Source organism: Cataglyphis hispanica, chromosome 10 (assembly GCF_021464435.1).
Source record: "Cataglyphis hispanica isolate Lineage 1 chromosome 10, ULB_Chis1_1.0, whole genome shotgun sequence".
In the NCBI taxonomy this organism is placed as follows: Eukaryota; Metazoa; Arthropoda; class Insecta; order Hymenoptera; family Formicidae; genus Cataglyphis; species Cataglyphis hispanica.
Genome location: NC_065963.1, coordinates 7,374,728 through 7,388,421, shown reverse-complemented (window position 1 = coordinate 7,388,421; position 13,694 = coordinate 7,374,728). Strand labels below are relative to the sequence as shown.

At 35.7% G+C, this 13,694-nt stretch overlaps 2 protein-coding genes across 3 annotated transcripts in view; one reads left to right on the top strand and one right to left on the bottom strand.

The window, feature by feature from the left end:
- LOC126852158 (dipeptidyl aminopeptidase-like protein 6) overlaps window positions 1–5,517 on the top strand; it is a 48,369-nt gene extending 42,852 nt beyond the window's left edge. For both annotated transcript variants that reach the window (XM_050596636.1, XM_050596635.1), the window contains exons 6-13: window positions 22–74; window positions 312–857; window positions 987–1,305; window positions 1,412–1,590; window positions 1,678–1,900; window positions 2,004–2,448; window positions 2,815–3,020; window positions 3,102–5,517. In XM_050596636.1, coding sequence (XP_050452593.1) covers window positions 22–74; window positions 312–857; window positions 987–1,305; window positions 1,412–1,590; window positions 1,678–1,900; window positions 2,004–2,448; window positions 2,815–3,020; window positions 3,102–3,203 — 2,073 coding nt within the window. In that variant the 3' untranslated portion in view covers window positions 3,204–5,517. The remainder of the gene's footprint in view (window positions 1–21; window positions 75–311; window positions 858–986; window positions 1,306–1,411; window positions 1,591–1,677; window positions 1,901–2,003; window positions 2,449–2,814; window positions 3,021–3,101) is intronic.
- A 673-nt stretch (window positions 5,518–6,190) lies between these two features.
- LOC126852175 (meiotic recombination protein W68) lies at window positions 6,191–9,981 on the bottom strand. Its single transcript, XM_050596674.1, has 3 exons — window positions 9,440–9,981; window positions 8,902–9,259; window positions 6,191–8,711 (listed from the first exon to the last, which is right to left on the bottom strand). Exons 1-3 carry the CDS (start codon window positions 9,915–9,917, stop codon window positions 8,411–8,413), a joined length of 1,137 nt encoding a protein of 378 aa, XP_050452631.1. The 5' UTR covers window positions 9,918–9,981; the 3' UTR covers window positions 6,191–8,410.
- Window positions 9,982–13,694: the final 3,713 nt, after the last annotated feature.

Here is a 13,694-nt window from a genome sequence, read left to right as displayed (position 1 = left end):
AATTGATAATTTATTATGCAGGTCTTTCGGAACACTTTCACTGCTCATTATACCGTCTACGATGTCACAAACGAGTAAGTGCATATAGTGATTAATTAATACATATAAAATATTGTTCATAATTTTATCAAACTTTTTTTTTTTTTTTTTTTTAAGAGAGAAGGAGAAAAATTTAGTGTATATATTAAAAAAATAATAAAAAAATAGTCTAATTTCTAAAATTATATTCATATTTTAAAAACGTATTAATATAATTAAAGTCTTTGCATACAGTTAATATACTTTCGTTTTTATGATCCTCCATCTGATAGCCATCATACACCACTTCGCTTGCAACCATCGCGACGTGTGCAACAGACGCGACTGCAACATGCCACTTGGTTGGGCAATACATCCAGTCTCCTCATGATCTCCGAAAACGACATTTATCTTAGAATGGGACCTGCGGCGGAGGATATTCGTCTGACCGATACGGGCGTACCCGGAGTGATTTACAACGGCGTGCCCGACTGGTTGTATCAGGAAGAAGTGTTGCCGAATCCGCAAGCGATATGGCCCAGTCCAGACGGCTCGCATATTCTTTACGCGACATTCAACGACACCAGAGTGAGCGCGTTGGAGTTTCCTTGGTTCGGTACGCAGTTAGGTCAAGATGGAACCGGTTCGAATTCTCCCGGTGCATCCAAATCCTTCCCGCCTTCCAGATCAGTTAGATATCCAAGACCGGGTTCACCCAATCCAGAGGTCGAACTGTGGATTATGGATCTCGGGAATGTGAGCTTAACAAATTACAGTAGCGGAAACATCACATTGCCAGCGAAAACGAAACTGAAACCGCCGCCGTCGTTAAACGGACAGTACGTTAATCGTATTGTAAAGTTTCTTATGTTAATTGTTTAATAAATTAATTAAATGTTTACTCTTATTATGTAGAGTAAACATTTGAAGTGTCTCAGCAAAAATTTTATCTTGCGAAATATTTTCAGAGATAATTATCTGATATCAGCCGGTTGGGTCGGCGATGACGCTTCGCAGATCGCTGTCGTCTGGATGACAAGAATGCAAAATTTGTCATTGATATCGGCCTGCCGTGCTCCCACGTGGGAATGCGAAGAGACTCACTCGGAGAGAGCGCCTGAAGGGCAGTGGTTGGATGCTCAACCGCATCCTCTCTTCGCTCCGGATGGTGATAGCTTCTTGTTGCTGGCCACAGTACAGGAAGGCGACAAGGAGCACTTCACGCATATAAAACACATCACACTCACGCAGCAGAGAATAGCGGTACTCTCGCACGGTCCTTACGAGGTGAGAAACTTTTGAGATCGACGCAACGAGAATATATAATAAAGATGTACATAAGAATATATAAAAATTTAATCTTCTCCAAAAAAATAAAATAAAAAAAATACAGGTAAGCGAGATTTTAGCATGGGACACCAAGGCGCATCTCGTATACTATCTAGGCACCAGAGAGAGAAGACCTGGTCAGAGACATCTTTACGTGGTACGAGATCCCACTGCGGATGATCCTCGTCATTTCGAGCCATTGTGCGTCACGTGTGATCTTGGAGAAGTTCTTTGGAGCAGTAGGCAAGTTTCATTTTTTTATTCCACAAAAAATACGACGTGCCAGATCGATATAATCGATTGTGCATATTAAAATGAACTTTATTGCAGGTTTTATTACACAAATTGTACGCATTTCGGTGCTTCTGTCAGTCCACCAGTGGACGATGATGGAGATGGTTACTACGTATTATATTGCGAAGGTCCCGGCCTTCCTCTCGCTGCCGTGCACATGACGTCGTCGCACAAAATGGTCCGCGTGCTATACGATACGAGAATCCAACGCGCGGACAAACTGTCAGAACTGGCACTGCCTACCAGGAGAAACTTTGAGGTGGATATCTGTCTATGCCTTGAATTCAATCATTATCGACTTTATTTTTATATATCTGATTCTCTATGTATCTTATATATACGATTTGCGGAATAATCGGCAGGTGCCATTACCTCAAGGCTGGCGAGCGCAGGTGCAACTATTGCTACCACCGTCATGGCGGGAGGAGCTCAGAGATGCAGCGTTCCCCGTGCTCGTTGAAGTAAATGGCCGTCCCGGTAGCGAGGCCGTCACGGACAAATTCCGGATAGATTGGGGAACGTATATGTCGAGTCATAATGACATTGTCTATGTAAGACTGGACGTACGAGGCGCCCGAGGTCAGGGAAAGAAGGATCTGTTCAGAAAGATAGGCGGTGTCGAGGTACAGGATCAGCTTACCGTGTTGAAGCATCTCTTAAAGACGCACAAGTATCTTGACGAAACTAGAGTCGGCGTCTGGGGATGGGGCTATGGTGGATACGTGACCGCTATGGTGCTCGGAAATCAGGAGAATATTTTCAAATGTGGCGTTGCGGTAAATCCAATCGCCGATTGGATGTACTACAGTACGTGAATATCCTGTATATAAAGAGCGTTTGAATTTAACTTTGACAGCCGGAATATCTCCGTTGCATGCGTGCGCGCTTTTTGATACTTCAATTAAAAAATTTTTTGTCAAATTCATCTCTTCCTTTTTTCGAGATTTAGTCTCGTGTCTACGGCACTATTTTTTTCTTTAATAAAATAATTTTTTATTAACATATTTGGAAGATGCAATAATCTATTCAATAAACATACTATAACTTAAAATTACAATTCGTTAAATAAATTTTGCGCTAACCATAATATTTGTGCTATCAAATGAAGCAATTTTTTTGCTTGATTTGAGAAGAATACATCGTCACATTGCTAATCAATTTCTTTAATTGCAGATTCTGCATTTACGGAACGAATCCTCGGTGCTCCAGCTGAGAATTACAAGGGTTACGTGGAAGCTGATCTCACGCAACGAGCGAAATTAGTATCTAGTCACAGCCTTTACCTCCTTCATGGTCTAGCTGACCTCACTGCGCCTTACACGCACGGCGTTGCCTTCGCTAAGGCTTTGTCCGAAGCGGGAGTCATCTTTAGATATCAGGTAAAGAAAAAGAACGTAAAATATATATTTTCGTACAATATAATTATCGCTCAATCTATTTATCGCTTCTTCGAAAAACAGAGTTACGCGGACGAAGATCATGCCCTGACGGGTGTGCTCGAACACGCTTATCGTTCCATGGAGGACTTCCTCGCCGGGTGCCTCGCCCTGGATGCCTCCTAGTGCCTCAAGCCGAAAAATTCTTTGTTGTCTCTAGTGCGCCTATTTCCGATACATCTAAAACGAACGTTGAAACAAAGACTTGCCCTCGAAATCACGGCAATTACATTCGTGAGCAGGATATCCTGAAAACTCGTTTAAAGCCTGAATCGCGAAATAAATCAGGCTGTTAATTAAAAATGTGATCGAGAAAAGCAAAAACGTGGTCGTTTATCTGAGAGAATTAAGATAAAATGAAGAAAGAACTTGCAAATTTGTATGGAAGGAAGATGGAGATTGATTTCAGTCAAGGATTAAGAAAAAAGTGGCATTTGTACGAGCAATATCGTTATAACATATGTATTTCATTCATCTAAAGATTTCTCTTGGAGAATTCATCAATTTCTCGTGCAATCCTTAGTGATACATACATCACCAAGTTGTGAGGGAATTCAGAATATCTTGAAAGATATTTAATGTAAGACGAAAACGAGAAATGATGAATTCTCTTTTCTGCTTGGCAGTATTTTTATATATTATCGAACAATATCTCTCGTGCTCTTCGCGTGGATTCGACATTCGATAATTCCGTCAAATAATATGAATTGTTACCGAACATGAATCTTTCATTTGCAAAGATTTCGCGCGAGCGATTTGTTCGATAATAGCGTATCGTTTTACTGAAAGGATAAATTTGCGCGCGTATTTGCTGTGAAATCGATTTTGGGCAAAAAGCGAAAGAGAAAACGAAATGCGTGTTCGAAAGTGCAGACCGAATTACTATGTGCGGAGCTTATCGACGGCTTGCAAATCCCTAGTCGTAGTGCCATCGATAGGAATGACGTTGTGAAATCGACGTCAAGTGTTTGCAAGCTCGTCATTAACGTTTTGCTGTGTTCCAAGTCTTAAGGGCGTTCATATAGAAAGAGCCTGAGATATCGTAGAGCGACTAAAGACGCGATTATTACGAATTGAATAAGATTTTAACATACAGAGCTTATTGGAAGTCTGCAAACTTGCATTTCTTTTTTGTATCTCATTTTTGCACACGGAGTTTATCAAATTATAGTGTGTATACTCGCGAATAACGTATCTCGATAAAGGGAAAAATTCTTTTGCAAACTGCAATCGACACTTTTACGGTGGAATTGAAAACCCGAATTGAAAATCTCAAATCGAATTACGTTTGTTCAGAAGGAGTTTGCAAGCTTCCGCGTCTCATATTCTTCTTTTTAGCTACGTCACTGGTGCCTCCTCGATTTTAAAAGAGGAAAAAAAAAGTATCTACGCCTATGCGGTGACGTTCGTCCACAGGCATCGACATATATTTACCATTATATATAGAATCCGGAGAGGGCTACCGTAAATTTTGTGTTGTACAGCTTGGCGCCTAGTTCTATGTATCGTGATGCGTAACAAAAAGTTGTTCCACCCTTACTTCCACCTCGACTCGCCCCTCCTCCTTCCCCCTAATCCATTTGAATTTTGGATATTTGTACATATATATATATATATATATATATATATATATATATATATATATATATATACACACCTATGAGAAATGTGAGGCTCCTTCGACGAGGTGTTGCGTCGATGCCTAAGAGAAGTCGCGTGAGAATCATAGAACAAACGTTATCATGCATAAATTTGTTTCTTCGAGATTCTCTCTCGACAAGATTTATAAAAATATACTTGTCATAAAGTATGTACATGTGAATTCAAATCCTGTCGAAGGTGCAGATGTTAGACTCGTTGTATACCTTTTCGAGGTAAATTAATCGATCCCGAATGGATGAACGATGATACTAAACAGACGATATACCTACTTATGGAATCGTCATGATTAGCTGTTGATCATTGATCAGGCGCGATCAGACATTCGACACAAAGAATTCCGAGTATTATACTTGTTCACTCGCGTTACTTTTGAGTGGAACTGTAGGAGACGAGATATAGCGAGGCATTGTACGTTTATTGTCACATATAAATCATTCCTACTACTGTTCCACTATTGTGAAAAGCGAATGCTCGGAAATAATCTGACAAATGCAATGTCGAAAAATATAGGACTCGTAAATGTTTCGAAAATATCTTTTTTCGCGGCATTATTATAATATATCTTTTACATTTATTTCAGAAATTGATATGCGAAAATCGAAAACTTTATTGCCTTGTGACTCTTTGATGTCACGATTTCGTTTTGCAAAAATTTTAACAAATCATAGATAATTCGAGACTCATAATAAATCTAAGTTCAAGTCGTTTAGAAAAAAAAAAAAAAATAATTTATACGAGTCCTTAATAAATGTTAATTAAGGAAGAGACGCCCTCGGAAGTGTCGCACGTCGCCATATGTACGCTGCATGATCAGCAGCCCTTAAATGCCGACAATCAAGGCTAGTGCAACTAATCAAACGATAATAAATAGAGAAAAATGAAGAGAAAAGAAAGCTACTTAATAATTTTAATGAATAATCGTGAATGATCGCCATGGTTTGTGTGTATTTGTAAATCGCGATGTGTGTGCGAAGTCTAGTATTGTCGAACTATCGAGGCTGAAAAGACTTTGCAAGAGCGATTTTTGCGAGAATAGAAGTAGACGCGAAGGGTCGTTAGAGAGAACGAGATGATGTACTCGCTGTCGACTGTAGAGAAAGTACAAAAATACATCGCCTAATGGAGGCTTCGAAAAATTCTCCGTGCTGCTTCGCTCCACGAGTTTAAAATATCCTCGATGAAAATTTGTTTAAATTCTGTTTTACTTACTCTTTTTTTAACAAATCTTTCTAATAAATTAATCGGCAATATTACATAATAATAATATACAACAAGCATTATATTCGATGAGGTTCCTCCATTTAGCGACAAATGAAAGGCCGTTTGTAGTGCAAGAAACAGTTTGTCGTTAACAATATCGCTTCCATTTATCCCCGAATAAATATATACGCGAGCGATCGAAATATGAATTTCGCAACGTGAAGAGGAGAGAAGAGAGAGATAGACGATTGATTGGTCAGTGAAATTGTGGTGAGTTATACAAAGGGAAGGAGGAAATAAAGATGGAGCGAATGTGATTGAAAGCGAGAGAGTATGTGCGTATGTAAAAAAATCACAATCAATTATTAAATATAATAATGGCAGAAGAAAGTGAGAGGCGAATTAAATGTAAGCATAGGGCAACGGAAAAAAAAATTATCACAAAGGCAAAATACGCAAAGCAAGCATGCGAATTATGAAATTAATCGCAACAAAGAAATCTTGGTAGCAGCGCGTAAGGATATCCATAGCTTTTGGTAAAACATATTATCGCCATTAGGCTAAAGAGGAAAAAAAAGCATAAAGGCAAAGAAAAGTATACTCATAATCATGGGGCATACACAAAAATACATACACATTTACACAATGCAACATATTAAAAGAAACAGATAGTTCATGCGGAAATAGATATATAAGGACTGAGCCCGTGCGAATGCATGAATAAATTCATGCGAATCACGTACATTCGTCACATAGGTGAATCGACTGTCGATTGCCAAAAACAGAACGCCTCAATTTACGGCAAATTTAGAAATTAGATTATTTAAAAAATGTTAAATTATATTTTTCATTGATTCCTCGTTAAAAAAAAAAAAAAATAAATAAATAAATAGCCCCGACGCTCTTTCCGTAGAATTTAAATTCTAAATAACTTTAAAATTTTTATCAATATTTCAGAATATCGAAATTCTTTTTAATATACATATAGTGAGAGAGAGAGAGAACAAATTGACATCTTGATGACGAGTGAGTACTTTTTGTCTCGAACAATTTATGATTCCGAAACGAGTCTGTGCCCGCTCGAAAGCGTGTGTCCGACTGTTTAGAAAAATTCTTTTTTTACATCTATTTCATCAAAATCGATATACATACATGATCGATGACAGTCACGGAGTTCGGAGTGCTTGATCGATTCTCGCTTTCGACTCGGAACGGATACGAAAGTAATTTATACTAGATTTTTGGCGATATTCGCACGGACTCCCCTCCCCTCCCCTCCCCTCCACCCCTGCACCGAAAGTATCCACGAAATCGACTAATCGGTAATTTGTACCGATGCATTCGGTGATGTCAGAAAATAAGTAATGTAATGTGCGAGCGCTATAATATAAATTAATTTTATCTTTTTCGGTCTGCTAAAGAGAACATTGCTAGTACATCAAAAGGAAAGACTATAGAAAATAGAAACTATAATGAAACTATAATAAAGGAAATAATATCTTATTAATTAAAAATTAATAAGATATTTCAAAGAGCCTGATATTGTATATATTATAGTTTTTTTTTTTGCATATGCTTATATTGTATAATGAGGATCGAAGAGACATATTACTCCGATATTTGTAATATTTTTATATGCGTAAAGTATTTGCGACTTTTTTTCTCCTTTTATGCATTTAGATATTAGAATATTAATTAGAAGAAAGAGAGAGAGAGAGAGAGAGAGAGAGAGAATTCAAATCTCTCCTTTTCTCTTATCGCAACTTTCGAGATGAATTAAAATTAACTTGGCTTATAAACACATAATACATCGTCGATTTCGCGGATAATGTCCAAGTTATCTTTCACCTACGGAATAATCATGTTATTAAGATTCTGCGTTTTTTAATATCGGCGAGGCTCGGCCCGAACATTGGGCGAATAAAGTGTTTTCAATAAACTGTTACATTATCTGAAAAATAGTCTTGATATATTTATCATGTATTTATTTTTTCTGTTACAGTTTTGATGGACAACTTTTAACAGCATATAAAAATTAAGATATTGAAATTGCAGATTTGAGACTTTATTTAGCAAAAAAAAATAATATAAATCCATATATATATATATGGGTTTGTTTTATAAAAGTGTGTATGTATGTGTCCGTGGTTTGTAATGCCGTGAGATAGCAAGAAAACTTTTTTCAGAAAAGGTATTAGTCAATATCTAAAATAAAAATATAACGTTTTTTGAAATATAACACACACACACACACACACACACACACGTACACATACACATTTTTATTTTATTATAAAATTTTAATAATCTTCTTCTCACATTTTTTTGATAAAAAAATATAATGACAACTTTATAGAATTAATTTTAGCTGGATATTTTTGTGTAGCTTAAAAAAAACATTTCTAATTATATAGAAGGAAAGAGACAGACATTATTTAAAAAATATTAGATAATATTACAGATATATTATTTTAAATATACTTTTTGCCATCTATTTTGTACGGCAAATACGTTGCTGTAAGAAAGTTTTTTGTAAAGGAAGACAACGCCTCTATATCAGCCTTGCCCTTCCGCAATATGCTCAGCTCTTTCGATATATCATCATTTACATAAGTCCGGCTTTCAATAGATCTCAATTTCACGAAATCGGTCTTAGTGAGCGAGTTTGTTCTCATTCCTAAAATAACTGATTCCGAAGGATGGATTCCGAGCCAGCGCGCGTTAGGGCAAGCCAAGCTTTCGTTTTGTCGGCAAAATTTCGACGAGCCAAAGCTATAAAAAGCCAATATAACATTGCAAAAAAATAGAAATATCTTCTAAATAAAAATTACTAATGCATGATTGAGAAATTATAAATCTTACAATATATTATATTTTAAAATGAGAATGATAAATAAATAAAGACTGTACATTCTCTAAGAAAAACTTTGTTAAAAAGCGAAAATAATTTTGATTAAATTACCGATAAAGCAACATAATATCCACACCAAAAGGATTCGCGTCTACGATTATATAAACCGGTAGACCAATCTTTACAGATAGAATATTAACCAGCATTCTGGTATTCATATCTGGATAGCCCTTTCCTGTCACTAGAATACATTTTAAAATACGAGGGCAATCTTCTTCAAGTAATTTTTGAAAAATTGTGTCCTTCTCGATAACCAAGACAAAGTTGGCTTTCACACGAATTGAAGTTACATTTAAAATAATTTGTGGGATCTGCACGCCTCCGAGTATCGCGCAATCGACAACTCGATTGTCGAGTAGTGTGATGGTCATATTTCCTGCCACTAATCCTTTAGGCGTTGCTAACAATCCTGTAAGGACTTTTGGTTACCGATCTCTTTTGTCTCCTCTTACGCATGTTTTGTTAAATTACTTGTATAAAAAAATTTTTATAAATTTTTAAATATATTTTTTTAAATTCATTCATTTAATAAATATTTATATAATTTTCCAGAATTAAAAAAATAAATACACACACGTCATAAACTTACTCAAATCCCAAGGGGCGCACTCTAATAAATTAGCCACACTATTCAATGCACGTTCGATTGATCTTTGATGAGGCGTCAAACTTTTAGTTATTTCATTCTTCAGATCGTAATAAAACGATCGTTTCATCTTGGTTGTGTTTGTTAGCAACAAACGATGAGCCTCGGACATTATCATCACCATTAGAATGAATTTATTCCTGCTACCTTTTACCGCGAAATTGACAATTATCTTTTTCAAATTTTCATTATTTAAATTAGTTTCTTTTCTCGTGTCCTGCTCATCGGCAAAGTCAAACGTACAATCGTTTGGCATTGTATTTGCTCGAAGACTGGTTGTGCAAACATTTTCTTTCCGTAAACTAGATTCTGTAGCGATGTTTCGGCTTCCATTACAGTACGATACGTACGGTGGCTGTCCAACAGATATCTGCTTTATTATTTTCAACGTAACAGCTTCGATGCGCGCGATTAAATCCATTCTAAGTCACGTACGAAAAATGTTAAATATGATGTATTAAATTTAAGTTTATATTTGCAAGTATATATATATATATATATATATATATATATATATATATATATATATGACAGAGTAAATATAATAATAGCGGATAGCTGAGAAGATAATTCACCTGAATTCTTTATTGTCGACTATCGGTATATCGAAACGTATTTCCTCAATACTCATATATTTGGTAGCTGGTGTAATTGTTTGTGTTTCATTTGCATCTTGCATTTTATGTAAATTAAAATAAATATTCTTTTTATCTAAATTAAACAAATAAAATAACAATACTTTTATACTATTTAGAATAAATCATTCCAGTCTTTTGTGTAAGAATGCTTTTTACAAATATAAATAATGAAAAAATAAAGAAGAGATAAACGTATCAAATTATTATTTGTCTAATATTTGTCGGATATGTAATATCTTTTGGAGAATTATTAACTAATTTTAGTTCTTCTTTCTGTTAACAGATGACTTTAGCCTGCACAAAACACAACTTTATACAGTGATCGTTTCTATCGGTACAACCAGAAAAAAATAATCAATTTTTCTTATAAATTATAATAAAAATAATATTATTGTTATAATGTGCATTGGCTATTCAACTATTTCAAACAAATATTTCCAAGCTGCATTTTTTCTAGCTCTACAGCTATAGTTTTACATAAACACATAAAGTAATCCATTAAATTTCTAGCTTTTAAAGATCGCCATTTTCGTGAGTTTAATGTCATAAACGGTTTACAAAGTTTCTTTATAATAAAATAAATAGACAAAATACAAGGAAGAAACAGATCGAATCTATCATACAAATTAAAATATTCAAATATTATCATGATGTAATTAATAAAAAATATACACTCATTTTCTAAAGCAAGATAATACATTCGATTTTTATTCTCGCTTTTGTTTTGCATTATGTGTATCAAAGACACATTTACATTTAATTGTATTTATATGAAGTAATGAAATTTATAAATATCAGCAGATGTAGTAAAAGGCAGCGAGATGAAAAATTGACACTGGAAAAAAAGATGCATTATTAGAGTCAGAGAAATGAAGGAGGAGGATTCGAGTTCACTTTTCACTCATTCGTCGTTGAATATTACGAGACCGAGTTAAAAGGCGCGATGGCAGATAAAAATCTAGTACCTATCCGAGGCCGACATTCTCACAGCAATAAACATATTAAGTCCCGGACTCGTAAGGTAAAGTATTGGCTGCTGGGATTCGTTCGAGCTCGTAGCCCGAGTAGACATTAATTTTTCTCTCCATCACCGACATTCATATCAAAGTGGCGAATCTCAAGAGAGCCCGGACACCCCGCTGCGTATTTGTGAGCACCGACCATTGAATGGCGCGCTACTGTACGCGTTAAAGACACTTGAGGGACTTATTGTGAGTACGAAATACACCCCTTACTGCAAAACGTTCGATTGTAACGAAATTCAGCGAATTCGCCGTCATTTTGCTGGAAAGCCGCGCGAGAAAAGCATCGCGGCAATTAGCCACAGTCTTCGACTTATTTCGAAGATTCATATTTTTGAAATCTATGGGATTATAAAGATAAATATATTTATAAAAATTTAATACTTTTCTTCGTATTAACGTATTCGGTCTACATTATGTTTATAATTAAACGGCCAAAATATATTTGAAAAGTATTTATGTGAAAAATCGAGGAAAATTTAGAGGAAAAGCTGTGAAAAATTGGAAATAATGAGCATTAGAAATAGAAATTCTATGCCATATAAATTTCCCTATGACATACGCCGATACAAACGTTTATGCAAATGGGGAACAATGAATACTAACGAGTGACTGTGAGATGACATCGAAAATATTTCAAAGCCTACAAATAATCTGATAAAAATAAATTGGCTAGTTCGAAAACATTGATAATAATGTTGGAAAAAATATAATTTTAGTTAGGTTAAAGAAAGTATGTAAATTAGCATTGATAAGCGCGAGCCGTATACGCGAACAAAAGTGAAATACCATCTTAAAGTTCCGGCCTCTTAGATGCTCATAACGAGAATATTCATGAAAAAATAATAGAAGGCGGCAAGCATGCTCGCACTCGGTTTCGCATTAAAGACACTTCAAGGTTGCGCTGTTACAAAAGGGGATAGTGTTACATTGTGCAACGAGCACAGTGGAGAAACACCCCTAAGAATGCCCTCGCCAGCCCTCAAATAGCCCGTATACAACCAACACGCGTCGCCGACGTGTATTCAAAATGTCAGTTGGAGGCACGACGGAAAAGATTATGAAAAATATACAATTATAATAAACATAAACTTCCGACATAAACACCAGATTGATAAATAGAATAGTATAAAAATAAATTAAAAAAAAAAAAAAAAAAAATGGACGCAGGAATGTTTCAATCGTATATGATAAAACTATATACGGTGTCAGAAATTTCTTGATTTTCGATACATCGAGCAATATAAATGTACAGGAAATAGTAGATGGGCAAATATGAAATTCCATAAATTTCAATACTGGTAATCTTCTCGATTCTAAATACCCTCCCCGATTTGAATTTTGAAGGAAATAAAATATTCGGGCTAAACTGTCGATTGATGTGGCAAATACCTGTCGCATGTCAACTAGGTTCTTTTTACTGGAGGTCAGGGATTTTCGAAATACGATATGTCAAGCATTCGAGTGTAAGATGCGACGAATGTGCAGTGAATGGACGTTTGAAAAAGTCCTATTCAGAAAATTGTAACAGCCGAGGTTTTTGATCAAGACGCCGGGAGAGATCGAATCTCTTCCTTTACTTGCTTCTTCATGTGTACGAGGCGATTTTTGAAGATAACATCGAATTTGTCCAAACAGTAGGGATTCGCTAACGTACAAATTTGATAGCATAACAGTAAAAGTCAGAAGGGTGACTGCAAGTCAGATGTATTCCCCTCCAATATTTAACATATTTACATTATTTAAAAATTAGTTAAAAGAAACTTTCTCTCTTACAGATTTTCAAACTTATTTTAATCTTACCTACGCAGACGAAAACGAAATTTCTTAAACTTTACTGATCGAAGGAAATTTTCCAATTTTTCTAATACAGATGCGAACGATCGATTGATCGTTCCAAGCGCACTCGAAAAGACTACTTGAATGCGGTTTTTTCGAGGGATCAAACGACGTTATTGTAGCGACCGCTGTTTCACACACTATAAAGAGGGTTTGACGTGCGGTAAGTACTTGACTTAAATGTGAGCTTGGGAAAGTCTTTCACTAAAACCACTGTCATCGCGCTGACGCTATTTAAATAATCCATCCGATCAAGGACTTTGATTTGACATTCGTTTTCTCTAAACTACATCTTTCGGAAACCACACGCGAATAAGGTGTCTCGAAATTACCTTTTTCACAGCAAGACACGAATCAATTAAGCCTTCAAAAAAAAAATGTGTCGCTTTCAAGGCAATCGATGAATAAAGAAAATGATTTCATGCAAAGATATGCCAATTTGACGTTAATAATCATTTAAAACGAGCACTTTCGTTTCGCTTAAATTCAGCGTTCCTTTAATAACAGACCGGCTAAATAAGATCTTTGCGTCCACTCGATGCGATGTTTTATTACACATTAAATTTTTTCACAATCTTCTGAAAAGAAAAAATAGGGCGTAGTATCGCAAGGATATCGATGAATGAAGAAAAAATAAAATACGGGATGAAAAATTGATCGACTTGACAATAATGGGCTTGAAGCGATGGGATGGAAGCT

Coding starts and splice junctions, on each gene's coding strand:
- LOC126852175 (XM_050596674.1), bottom strand. CDS start 9,917: ATGGATTTAATCGCGCGCATCGAAGCTGTTACGTTGAAAATAATAAAG. Junction 9,260..9,439: donor GTGCGCCCCTTGGGATTTGA/GTAAGTTTATGA, acceptor AAGTCCTTACAG/GATTGTTAGCAACGCCTAAA. Junction 8,712..8,901: donor GATATTATGTTGCTTTATCG/GTAATTTAATCA, acceptor GGCTTTTTATAG/CTTTGGCTCGTCGAAATTTT.